The sequence below is a fragment of the Vidua macroura genome, chromosome 7, assembly GCF_024509145.1.
Source record: "Vidua macroura isolate BioBank_ID:100142 chromosome 7, ASM2450914v1, whole genome shotgun sequence".
NCBI lineage: Eukaryota > Metazoa > Chordata > Aves > Passeriformes > Viduidae > Vidua > Vidua macroura.
In genome coordinates this window covers 34,901,633-34,915,766 of record NC_071577.1, presented here as the reverse complement: position 1 = coordinate 34,915,766, position 14,134 = coordinate 34,901,633, and the positions used below count along the sequence as shown (strand labels likewise).

General features: G+C 39.9%; 1 protein-coding gene across 1 annotated transcript in view; it reads right to left on the bottom strand.

Annotated features, from left to right (window-relative positions):
* THSD7B (thrombospondin type 1 domain containing 7B) overlaps window positions 1–14,134 on the bottom strand; it is a 297,299-nt gene that overhangs the window by 69,681 nt on the left and 213,484 nt on the right. Inside the window, exon 19 of the mRNA XM_053982943.1 lies at window positions 6,604–6,782. Within this exon, the coding sequence (XP_053838918.1) occupies window positions 6,604–6,782 (179 nt within the window). The remainder of the gene's footprint in view (window positions 1–6,603; window positions 6,783–14,134) is intronic.

Sequence of the window (14,134 nt, the reverse complement as noted above, 5' to 3'; positions counted from 1 at the left end):
GCGTTATAGCAAATAATTTTTTGTAATCAACAAAATCATATTTTGGAAATTAATTTTTGAAAGAAATTATGAAGGAGAGGAAAAAAAAAAAAGGAAAACATGTAAAAATCTTCATTTAACTTGCCAAAAGTGTAATTTACTCTCTCTGAAGTAATTTACTCTCTCTGAAGACTAAATCGTGAGTGATAAAATGCAAGATGACAAATAACTGTTTCTCACATCTTTTACCATATGAAAAGGTGAAGATGTACCAACATTTTTTGTTCTGAATAGTCTTGGGTTTGTTCTAATTAGAACAGAAGCTAGGCCCTCACTTTAACTGTTATGCAGCATCTCCCCTTCCTTAAGGATTGCAAACATAAACTGAGAACAAAGCACAAAACTTTGTAGAAAAGAAATAAAACAACTTCCTAAAAGGAGGAAGGAGAGAGAGAGAAAAAAAAACAAACCAAGATTAAAACTGCTGCCAAGGAATAACCAAGGCATCAATCCTTCTTGTTCTCCTGCTCCTAAGACAAAAACAAGCAAGAGTAAGTTCAGTCTCGGTGTTAGATGCTGTCACGCTGATTTATGGCACCCACTGTTTGCAGGTCCTCCAACATGACATATTGTCCACCAGAGATTCAGCACAAACCACACTCCTTTCCTTAAAAAAAAAAAAAAAAAAAAAAAAAAGTATTGCCTAAGCCAATTGAACTTCAGTTCCTTAGGTGAAATGCTAATACTTTCTTCACTGGGCCACCCAGCTTTCTATGGCTGATTTCCAATTTAATTCCATCTCCTCTGCAAGAAATCAGCAGGACAGAGCACTTTAGGTATATAATTCCTGCCTTTTCCTATACTTTGCAAAATGCTATCACAATTAAACAATAAATATTCCTTTCAACAACAAACATAGGAGGGAGGTCTCTTTGAATCAGAAATAATTATGTTCCATTCCTAGTTCCAGAGATGCAAACACATCAATTTCATTTAAACAAAAAGTTCATGCTTTGGTATGTATCTCATTAAAAACTTGGTAGGGGCTGTAGTAGGCAGAAAAAATGTAGTTTAGTTAATTAGCACAAGGCTTCTAACTTTTATGGATTTGAAAGTAATGCCAGGAAGGAGATTGACACTGTAACATATTTAACTTCACAAAGTGCAAATGTTCTCTCACAATTACAGAAAGCAGCCTTACACCATACATCAAGTTGCTTTTTTATTAAAGAGAAGTTTAAAGAAGCTAACTAGGAAAAAAAAAAAGTCAAGGGAAAAGTACTTTTGAGGGAGTTGTTAAACAGCTCCATTCCTGAAGCTAAAGCTTTTTATGAGTGGCAATTGTGAAAATATGTTTATATGACTCTTTACTCGACGGGAAACCTGCAGGAGGAACGAAAATCAAGTGTGGATAGCTATTGAAGCTGAATATAAAATTAATACATGCTGAGAATTAGAGTAGACACTACAGGGTTATTCTCCTGGAGGAGAACATGGGAACTGGTTTGATTTCCCAAGGAAGTGAAGCAACACCCACCCACATGGAAACTCACTTCAGGCAGGTGAGATACTGCTCAGGCTGCTCAGATTTGGCTCCTACTTCTGCTCATTTAACAAACTAAATTGCAGTTTAGTACCAAAACTTCCAGTCACAGCAAGAAAAGTGTAAAGGGAAACAGGAGGTTCTTGCTATTTTTTGACATTGAAAATTCTGCCACATTAGTGCAGCAGGCAAAAAAACTTGTCATTTTTATGATACTGTAAAACTGCACTAGAATCAGAGGACAGATGTGGTTTATGCTGCAATTCCTTCCTTTAAGGCAGAATGGGAGGAAATCAGATCTCCTGAAGGTAAAACTGAGATTAAGAACAGGATAATTTTTTTCCCAGAAGTTAAGTTGCACTTAAAGCAAATGAGTGCTGATAGAGCCAGATAAAAATGTAAGACAGATGATTTCCTGCATGGTACAGGAAGGGATCTGACACAGCTGATGGACTGATACAGGCTCAGGAATGAACTAGTGGCACCTGAAATCCAGAGAGGAAGGGATTCTAAGTGCCTCAAAAAGTTCAGTGACTTTTCTGAAAATTAGAAATCTGGATTACAAAAGAAGTGATTTCAGCAGGAGCCATTTATAGTTAGTACATTATTAATGATATTCTTGAAGGCCAATTCCTAATGCTGGAAGGAGAAGGTTACACATGCAACTCACCAGCCAGGGACTAGATGGGAGCTAATTCAATGACAGCAATGAAAGATGCTGGGTTCAAACTTAACTTTTAATACAAGAGTCTAAAAGTTTTGAAAATGCTAAAAATAACTGTTTTCTCTGAAGTGCAAGTGGACCTAAAGCAGCCACTTTCTATGAAAAAATTCCAGCAATTCAGACATCTTCACACCTGAGAGATCTGGTCTGTAAGCTCACCACCACCCTCCTTTTCCCTTTCCTTAAACTCCTCTATGCAGTTTCAGGAGCAGTACTTGCAATTCTAATGTGCAAAGTGTCTATATTTCTCATATTCTACAGTGAACACCAGAAAATGTCATTAAGAATAAAATATTCATTTTAATGAAAGCAGTAAGTTTACATTCTAAATACACTACATTTTTCTCCTGCTATGCCTGCCGTTACAAATACTCCCAATCCTTTAAAAACGTTTGCTTAAATATATACAGCATAAATAGAGGGGATAAACTACTTGCTATGATATTTGTCCTTTAGCAGTATTGGCTAAGGGAGAGAGGGGGAGGAAGGAGAAGGAGGGAAAACCTTGACAAGAATATGTATAAGAGCAATCAATAAAAAAAATAATCCTTGGAATTCATGAGTCTTGAAAATAAAATGCATTTTCTCACAGTAATCCTAAAAACCTGTAAAAGAATATTCACGCAATAAACCCCCCTTAACTCATATTTAACCTTTCATCATGTAGAACTACATATTAAATAGCAACTGCATGCTGTGCAAGTGCATTCAGAGAAGAGCAGGGATAGAAAAATGTAAATGCTACACGTCTTTTAACATGCACGGCACCGCCAAGAACATCTGCCAGCTGACCCCCGATCCAATCGGCTGCTCAGAAGCAATCACATCCTCAGATCAGAGCTGCACAGCCCCTACATGCAAAGCCCATTTTCTTTAAGAGATGGAGCAAATGTAGCTAGCCAGCTCTTCAACCATTTTCAAACAGAGGTAAAAGGCAAAAGTAATTCTGCATATTACATGGAGCGGTGTTAAAATACTGTCATCACTTCCCCCAAATATTGTAATTTATCCTTTAATTTCACAGGCCAGCAACAAACAAGAGTTTAAGGCTGAAGGGACTATATAAAATCAAGTGATTTTATCAGAATACCATGAGCATTCAGCCCATGCAAATGTTTGGCACCTCTATTAGAAAATAGCCTGGAATAAAATCTTGAAGGGCTCAACCTCGTCCATTGCCTACAATGAGAGGAATAAATACAAAAAAGCAGAATTAATTCTCCTAACTCTGAGTTTACTTCTCACATCTCTTGAAAAAAGAGTGGGCTGCTTGAGAGGCTCTACAAGCAGATGAACACATCCAAAAGAATGGTTTCAAGATACACCAGGAGAGTTTAACTCTCTGTGGAATAAGGAGCACAAACCCCATGGAATATCATGCAGTAATGGGACCATTATTGCCATTAATGCCATTATTTCTGTATAAAATGTATAATAATAATATAATACATTATTTATTATATTATTATTAAATTTTATTATAATATATTTATTATTATAATATAGTAACACCTTATTTCTGTATAAAATAAAATTCTGCTAAAATATTCTATCCTTAATACAGAAGCTGCACTACAATGACTGGACAAACTCTTGGGGGACAGTCTTTTACAACACAGTTTATGTGACTGAAATAGCTACTTACATTCACAAAATAAATTTCTTTGATCATGCAAATTGTCCCTCTGTCCACAGCAGTGGCTTTGCTAAGTATCTCTATTGGCAGAGCTCCAGACATGGTGGGAAATGGTAAGAAAGAATTGCTAAAATAGTGTTTCAAGTAGCACTACAGTTAGATTTATGTCAAATATCTGGAAAGCACTGAAGGAAAGGATATACAGGGATCTGCCAAAAAGCCTAGACAACACCCTGTACAAAAAGAGGGTGAAAAGATTATCTGCCTTACGAAAAAAACACAAACTGACTGAGGGATTTAATTATAAGACAGTGGAAAAAATGGAGAGTTCTCCAAAGTAATTGATTAAGCAATAGCAAGAACCAACTTCAGAAGCCATAATCAAAACCAAAATAATTAAAGATACTGTAGACAATCAAATGGAAATCATAAGCGGAATCTACTAGCACCTGGAGGAATTCATTATATGTTCTAAGTCATCTAAAATCTTATCAAATGCATAAAACACAACACATTAGCCACTGGAAAGGAAAACTCAGCACAATGGTGCTATACTGCTTTACTGCTATATAGTTTTCCCCTATCTGATACCAAACAAGAGCCAACATTTAGTGCAGGTATTTAATCCAGATTATACAAAATAATTAGGATGTCACATTTTTATATATAATGAATCTGTAGAGCTTTGCTCTAGGATTTAAAAGCTGCCCAGACCAGAGGGAACAACAGCAGACAATCTGCCTGACAGTGGATTAATGGTATGTGTCCAGCTTAGCTCAGCAGCAGTGCCATCAGCTCATTTACTTCACCATCTGGGTAGGCAACTTGTGCATCCTGCAAAGTGCCCAGGGACCTCAGTGTGTTAAATCTGGGCTGGAAGTCCAAGCCCAGTGGATGCAGAGCAAAACTCCTTCTGAAGCTCACAAAGTATTGAGAAGCATTCAGGAGGGCAAAACATGTGCATTTGTGTGCATGTCTAAGTGTACACTTTTCTTATTAGCACAACCATCTCTTCTTACCCTAAAAGCTCTGAAATATATAGTATTGCACTCAATCCTTTAAATCTGAATCAGAAGATAAACAATTTTTGTGCCATATCAGTTAGAAATAGATTCTGTTTTATCATAAAAAAACTCACAAAGAAAGAAACAAAAACTCAAAAAGCAATCAACCAAAAAAACACCTTGAAAAACAAGAAGCCACAAACCTAAAGAAACACAATTCTATGTTATTTCTACTACAGCCTGCAACAGAAAGCCTCTAATGAATTCAGTGGGTTTTAGATCATGACATGTGCTCCTGGTAAGTGGCAAAAAGCACCAACCACGTTTATATTAATACCAGCCGTGGCACTTTGCAAGCACTGTGCACCAATAAACTGTACAGAGACATAACTTCCAAGTTTGAACAATTTCTTTCCTTTAATATCCTCTGAAAGGCTTTTGAAACTGGCAACTCTAATGTGTGTGGGAATAAGCAACACATGATGGCAATAAGTTTGCTATTAATGGAAGGAGTCTGCTGTGTCTATGGGTAACAAACCCCAGTATCTTTTCATTACAAAGGAGCTTATTGTTACCTTATCACTTACTGTGGGATTTCACTTTGCCTCTCTGGTGATCTGTCTGATCTATTAAGAAAAGCACTGAGCTATGGACAACATACACTTTATAGCAGTTTTATATTTCTGTAGTCCCTGCTGCTTCTGTTAGCCTACTTCCCATGAATTCCAAATAGAAATAAGGAAAAAGAAGAAGGAAAAAAAAATCCAGAGTATTTACCAAGTTTCTCACAGGTAAATAAAATTAACTGTGAGGAAAATGAGGCAAGTTCATAATCAGGAGCTGGAAGTGGTGCTGCATTCAAGGACATGACTGCTCCAGCAATAGTTGTACAGAAAAACAACTGAATCCACCAGCTCCAGCACCTACCAAAAAAATCTTCATATGATACCACTGAAGTACTTCTACATGTCACATATTTTATACATACACATATTCATATTCCTCATAATATATATATATGAAGTTCCTTCAGCACAACTGTTTCTGTCCTATTAATTAATTTTCATGGCTGAATTTGAAATATAGGGCAGACAAAACTAAATAGTACTTCATCAGTGTTAATTAGTGCTAGAGAATTAATCAGCAAATGTAGGAAATCACGATGCACTTTGCAGAAATGCATACAGCATTAAGTAGCATTTAAATAGATGGTGATCTTCCTTTAAGAGTAGTAATTTAAAGATTATTTTCCTCTGATGGGATACTTCAATATTGAATATAAAGAGATTTATGTTCAAGGGAACCTGTGCTGTGTTGAAGGAAAATGTTGCTAAAAATAGCAATTTTTATTTAACAAACGTTTCTACAGCAACCAGAGTCTCAGAAAGAATTAAGAAGTTTTTAAAATATCCATGACATCAGAGTTTTCTGATGTCTACATGCTGTGCAGGTGGGATTATTACCCCAGGGCTTCCTGTGCTCTGGGAGATAACAATTTCTTCATATAAGAAATAGGGTGTTTCAGGTCCAATTCTGCTGATATGTGAGCATTGCTCCCTCAGTCCTCAAGAAGGTCAAGGACTGCCTACAAAACGTGACCCAAGGTGCGGTGCCAGAGACAACTCCTATCTTTACCTTCTTCAGCAGCACAGTACCTTTGGATCCCGACTCAGAACACAGCACAGAGGTTTCTGCTGGCTATCGGAACGCGGCTCACCTGATTCCTGAGGTCCAGCTTGGGGCAGGGACGACCTCCATTGTAGGGCTTCTCCTTGAGCCACTTGGATCGGACTCTCACCCCCGGTCCACAGGAAGAGCTGCAAGGAGACCAACTGGACCAATCGCTTAATTTGCAATCAAACGGGCACGGGACCGTGCAAGGCTCTTCAATGTAACCTAAACCAAAGATTTAAGACAGGTTTTAATCACCGCAACCCACAAACTCCCATCCTCTGATGTGACCTGTGCAACCAACACAAAACAAGAACTTCTTAAGGAGAAGGCATTTGGCAGACTGACAACACCATCCAACGTGAGGTTAGGGTATTATTTGTGAAGAACAGCAGTGACTAAAATTAATTTCTACTTGGTTTAGTCCAAAGATAAAAAGGAATGATGTAAAGGACACACGCTGGCAAAAGTAGCTGTTGTGAAGCTGGTGGTCACCAACATGAGGTAATTACCTTCCTTATTAGACTGTGGCCATGACAAATTCTGGAGAATTAAGTGTACAGCCCAGTTGTGTACTGCTTTCTGCATTACACTGGCCATCTCCAGAGCTGGCACAGGCAGGAGACAGATACAGGCTCTCTCCCCAGCAGAGAGAACCACAGGCTAGGGGAGGCAACAGAGCTCTTCTCTTAGCAGATCCCATCAGATGTGTGACGGACCTGCCTGCCAGCTGGAGCAGTATGGGATTTATTCTTGGGAGAAGTAGATGAAACCTGCTTCCCACACCTCACAAGTTCTCTTTACACCTCTTTCCAAATGCTTTGCATTTTCTGGGTTTCAAAAATTGCATTTTAAAGCTTTACTTTTACCTTAAGCTGGTTTGACATGAAAGCCCTCACAAGATCATCATCTCTTAAAATCACAACACCAGACATCTGCAGGACCGGCACCTCATGAATTAAAACCCAACAGGTTCCTCCAAAAAGGCACAACCCCACAGCTGTTATAAGAGCTGGCATATGGGAAGAGAGACTTTGCAGAGCCCAGCAGTGGCTGTGGAGCTCTTGGTGTATGGAACAGCAGCAGAGGGTGGACAAACCCTGGGGGTCTCCAGGGAATTAGTGGCACCAAACCTGGGTTGGCAGTGTGGAATAATTCCTGCACCTTCCTACTTACCATGTGCATTCATTCTCCCCGGTTCCTATTATCTGCTTGTCATGTCTGTATGTATTATTTTAATTTAAACAAAAAAGAGATTTCATGTTAGATCATGAAAGCCAGTGGCTGCTCAGATCAGCCTTTATTAGAGGCAGCTTCATCCCTCTGGCAGCTCTGGCAATGATGGTTATGGAAATAACTGAACTTCATCCCTATCACTGTTCTGATGTTTCTCATTTTTATGCCCTTTATTTCTGTTTGGTTTTCATCATGCAAACACACCCTCTTGATTCCTCACCTACAGAATACCAAAATAACTCATTTTGTGACTCTTTTAGGAAGGGTTTCCCCTAATCTACCCAGGTGACAGTCACTGCAGCACAGAGAGAAAAAACACCCAAACAAAACTCAACCCAGAAGCAGCTACTGTCCAAAACCCCCAGACAACAGCCCCAGGCAACCATGAAACCCCAAGGCTGAGGCACAGAGATTATTCTGATTCAGAGCTGGATTTACTGGCTGAACTATGCCCAAGCCTGCTGCTCTGAACCAGAACTGTACTACAGCCTGGGCATCACCCACAGCAGCTGCCCCCCTCCTGCTCTTCACGCTGAAGTCAGTATCAAGAAAGGTTTCAGGCTTATTTAGGCATCCATCCGCTGGAAAAGATCTTCCTTCTAGAGGTACAAGAAATACTGATGTTGCTTTTGTAAACAGTGCCTTAAAAAACAGCAGCAGCTCCTTCAGCTCAGTGCTGCTCTATTTCTCCTCTCCTGATTCCCTGTGATGGTGCTGCTCCTGTTTCTTTACGGCGGCCACCCCGCAGCCTGACAGCTGCAATCATTCCCCACCTAACTCACGCTGTAACTCTTCCCCAGCGCTGCAGACCTGAGCCCATACAGCAGGCTCTGGTTTTCTTTGCTGCCTCTGATCTCTCTCTGTTGTGGGGCCTTGTCATTTGCAGCTCCAAAGCCACTGGAATTTGGTATCTTAATTATTTTTGACTGAACCCATTCCAGTGATATTGGAATGTCTGAGATGAATTTCAACTTTGTATGCTTGCCTCAGTGAGATGACATCCATGCACACACATATACAAATATTTCTAAAACAGACTCACTTTTTTCCCCCAAATAAAACTCTTACATATCCCACTGATATTCTGTTCCATCTGCTTAGGTTGCCACTCAAAGCAATTCATAATACATTATGATAAGTAAAAGAAATTTTCTCGTGATAGATTTATGAGAAGCATTTCTTAGGCAGTTCTCCAAAGAGTTCTGTTCCACCATCGCATGAAATATCATCTTTCCTTGGGCTGTGTGACAGCCTGGGTAATTAACTCTCAACAGAAACAAAGAAAGTGCCTTGTTTCAAAGTAGGATTAGTCAGAGGGGTTATCAACTTATCAGAGAAGGTAAAATGGGCTAAGTCTTTAGGCAGCTCAAGATCTATGTCTATAATAAAAAGAAATATAAGAGAAAAAAAGAAATAGACTACAAAAAAAATAAGGAAGATGAAGGAAAAGTTACAATAAACAATCTTATACACAAGAAAGATGATTGTACAATGAACTGGTAGAATGATGGCACAGGTTGCCCAGAGAACCTGAGGATGCCCCATCCCTGGAAGTGTTCAGTGCCAGGTTGGATGGGGCTTGGAACAACCTGGGATAGCTCACTGGGTTCACATGGTGACCTTTAAAAGGTTCCAACACAGACTGTTCTGTGAAGATTGAAGAACCTGCTCTATTCCATCCACAGGAAGTGCTGTGGGTTATCCCTCAGTGAACCACAGAATTTCCAAAGACATCCCATTGCTAAGAGGCTGCTCATTCCTTTTTGAGCTTCCTCACCTGTATTTCTTAACTACATCAAATATAATCAAATACTGGCCAGCTACAGAGCACTACACTTCCATATTGTCCAGAGGAAGCTGATTCTCCATACTGAGCAATGCTACAAAATCAAGATGGGAACATAACTTTCCTTCAAGCCCTCCTCACAGACTGCCATTACTCTTCTATCAATCACTTAGGGTTAATCCTACACTAAGGTATTTATTCATAGAGCACAGATTTCATTCAACCAAAATTTTCCTCCAAAAATGTTCCTGTGTTGTGCCCTCTCTGCTCAGACAAAGAATGCCTTTATGGCTATCTTTTTATGATGAGTAGTAAATAACATTGTACTCAGCTCAGCCATTGCCTGTGAAATCAGGATTTTTTTTTTTTTTCTGTAGGAGCCAAGCAATAACTTGCTGTTGTCAGGGGACTAAAAAGACCCACAATAATCCTAGTTTTGGCATGCCTAGAAAACTTGTAGCTTTGGCATGATGCACAATACTAAACAAACAAAAACCCCAAGGCCAATGTGCTATTAAAATCCATTAATAAAGAACTCTACATTCAAGCCACCATCAAGAGAAATATCCTTACCATAACAAAATATGAATAAAGTAAATAACATTTCTGAGCTACTGTTGCTCAGCTTGGGAGACCAACTCAAGGCTGAGTTTACACAGCTGGTTTTGTCAGTGTCATCCTTACATTTCCCACTCATCCATCACATCCCTCATTTTTCTCCCCTCTGTAAAACCTGGTACCAAATAATTGTTATGTTTCCAAAACCTTCCACAGAAAAAGATGTTCTCTACTTCCCAGCCATGTTCAGCCTGCTTTCCTTGTATTCTTAGCTTTTTTTCTTGAAGCATCCTTTAACCTCCTTTTTAAAATTACTATTACTATTATTATTCCTAAAAATCTCAAACACTGTTAAAATAAAGCTCATTTAATACAGAGAGTGCAGATGAGAGCCTCTGTTCTACCTGGGCCAACAGCAGACTCCTGAACACTACAGAGCTGGAGCTGCACACACAGATGTCACACCAAGTTATTTAAGTTATTTAAGTGGGCACTTTGAAACATGCTACTGGGAATTGGCAGGAAAATTTGATCTGGATGACCAAATAAGCCTTTTCTACATTTAAATGCTATTGTTTTTCTACTGAGACACTCTCAACGTACTGGGATGAACAAATGCATTTACCTAGGCTGCACAGCTCATTTTACTATGATTTATTCATTAACAACAGTGTGCTTGTTGCTCAACAAGCCACAGATGGAGTCTATAAAGTGTCTCTAACAAACAAAGCACCCACAGATCACACAGGATTTCCTGGGAAGGTTCACACACACAGTGTAGCAGCCCTGACTCCCCTCAATTCTCCTGTGCAGCCCAGAGACAAAGCAACAGCAGGTGGATAAAGTGAGGACCATGGTCTGGTGGCTGTCATGGAATCACAGAAAGTTTGGGCTGGAAGGGGCCTCAAAGCTCATCTTATTCCACCCCTCTGCCTTGGGCAGGAACATCTCCCACTGACCCAGGTTGCTCCAAGCCCTGTCCAACCTGGTCTTGGACACTTCAGGGATGGGGCAGCCACAGCTTCTCTGAGCCCCCTGTGCCAGTGTCAGAGAGGCACAAATAGATGGTGCAAAAACTCTTATTGTCCCATTTTTGCTGTGCCACCCAGCAGAGCCAAGGCAAGAGGAGGCAGCTGGGTGATGGGCTGGGGGAGTTGTGCTGGGAGAAGAAGGACATCAGTGGGTTTACAAGCTAGCATCAGAGATGCTTCCACCTGACTCTTGTACTTCCAAAAGATAAATTTTCTGTGGCTGCAAGGTCTGTACACAGCGTTAAACAACAGTGCCAGCAGCATTCCAGGAGGCTGGTTAAAAGTGATGCGAAAATAAACATTTCTCCAGCTGCTTTGGAAACAGATGCACCTCTAATTGAATTGGCTTTAAACTCATTTGTATCCTCTCTAACATATTTCATGGTTTCAATTAACAAACTTCTAGCAGTTCTACCCTTGTTAGTAAACCTTGAGGTGCTTCATAAAACCCAAGGTCATTACTGTGAGAGGGACAATTCTGTGCATCGCCACAGCTGCCAGTGGTAATAACACTGCTAATTTCCCTTGGAGTCTGTGGGACAGGAGAGATCACCCTTTAACAAACTAGGGAGCAGCAGAGTGGACAGTGACACAGGAGAAATGTTTCTAATTACACAGACCAAAGGTAGAGGGGAAAAAAAAATTGATTCATTCTGCAATTAATATTCACATTCACTTGATTACTGAGTGTGAAATATCACAAAATAACACCAGTAAATCCAAGCAGTGCTAAAAATCTAATAGCTAAGGACTTTATAAAGGAGACCTGGTGGACCACAGCATTTGGTGGGCCAAATTCTGCTCAGCTGAAGCTGTGGGATCTCCTGCTAGGCAAATCTCTTGCTTTACCTCAGGTTAAAACTCAGCATGGAGTATAGAGTGCAGCTCAGAGACTTAACCCACCAGGTGATCATAGTTCTATGGCTGAGGCTTTCCCAGTGTGTCAAGAATAAGGCAGCCACTGGCCATGGGCCACGTGGCACAAACAAAAGCTCCAGAAGCTTGTGAGCTGCAAGACGAGCACCTCATCCCAAATAATCCCCGCTCAAAATCTAAATCCTGCTTCAAGGGAGAAAATTATTAACTGAAGGGAACTAAGCATAGTAAGTCTGGGAGACTTAAGTTGCTAAAAACTTGAGTTGCAGCTGAAAAGGATTTAATCTTGCCACAGAACAAATGTTTAATCTTCTTTTTTTACAGTACACAAGGATTTGAGAGATTTTACACATTATTAGTTTGCTGAGAAATTTAGGAGATAATCTAATTTACATTCAGTAACTGTACAGCCAAAAAAACCAGAAAAAAAAAACTTCCACATCAAATATTTTGCAAGGCTCAAATAATGGACCCTTAGCTAATTCATTCCTACTTGCTCAACAAAAGATGCACATGCTCACGTTATCTCATAGCAGACTGATTAGAGATTCTAAATAGACCAGAGAGGACTTGTAAAAAAGGCTGGTAAGTTTAACTCAACATTATTGTTATTGAAATTCATCCAAAGGTTGGTTTTATTGCTCAATTTCACAGTCTCTATAAATCCCAAGGAGGCAGTTGAGTTGATGCTGAGTTTGCATTATGATTTCTAATTCCTTTTGATTCTGCATTACAGTTTTCTTCCTTAAAGAACTTCCAAACTTGGCATTAGATACAAGCCCTGGTAGTTGATATATTTAATCTTTTAACTCAATAAGGAAATCTTCATTAATTAGCACTTTCCTTGTAACAGATTGCAGAACAAGCTGAGAGCTCTTCCGGAGAAGGAGTCTCGTCTGCTGCCTTCTGAGTGCAAATAAATAAAGCAAATAAATAGGACTTCAGAGTGTAAATTCATCTCACAGGGAACATGTGATGCAGGAGGGCAGAAATCCACTGCACAAGTCTGTCCAGGCTCCAAAACCAACTGTGGGAATGATGCTCCCTCTTCCCAGGGCTGCTCTCCCATGGTGAAGTGCTGGCCTGGCTGCTTGGGAGCTCTGACATCTTAACAGAGTCCTTACTCAAATAAAAAAACATCCACTGGGATCAATAGCAGTTAGGGGAGTAGCTCAGCTGTGTTTTTCTGTATACTTTGCTCATCACTCTGCCACTGGGAAAATCATCTGTTTTCTTCAAATAAAACAGAGTAGCTTTTTTTTTTTTTTCCCTTAGCAGTGTTTGAATCCTCTCTATATCAGGAAAAAATCAGGAAAAAGACTTAGCTCACTGTATTTTATTATGGATTGTTTGCCATATTTTTTTTTCAGGCTACTCAAGTAATAGTACAAGCATGTTTTTAAAACATACCCGAAACTGTGCTTATTTTCTATTATTATTATGCAAGAAAACAAGATTTTTTTTAAAGCCTGAACACAAACCGTGCACAGACCATCAAATTCCCTTTTCTCCTACACCTGACTTCTCTCAGAGGCCTGATGGCACAGCAGCTCTGAAAATAGATGTGCACTGCAGAGTGCTCTGAAGATCAATACAGACTTGGGTAATTTGGACCAGGCAGGAGGAATCTTCCAGAGCCAAGGGTCCATCACTGGGAGAAAGCTGCCACCAAATGTCACTGCAAGTATCTACCCCCCTCAGTAAATCATATATGTCCTGAAGGTCAATGGTTTCAGGCTCTGCTGGAGCACACTAAGAAACTCAATTTCAGACTTTGGGGCCCTCTGTGGAGAGCATCTTTCTGCCAGTTTCTGAAGCCATGACATTGGGCACTGTCAACACAATATGCCACCTCATTTCTGCTGCCAAGCTGTGACCCCAAGACACAGAAAAGCCTCATTTGCTTGACAAGACAACTTGCCTTGGACAACGTTATGGCTTTCATTTGACAGAATGGGACACGCTGATGCATCTCCCAGCATCCTGATAATTAGCATGCATTCTGCACTACAATATTGCTTTTATTTCAGACAAAATAAACCAGCAGATGACTCTGCAGAAGACAGGAACATTAATTAGATCAGTGCGCA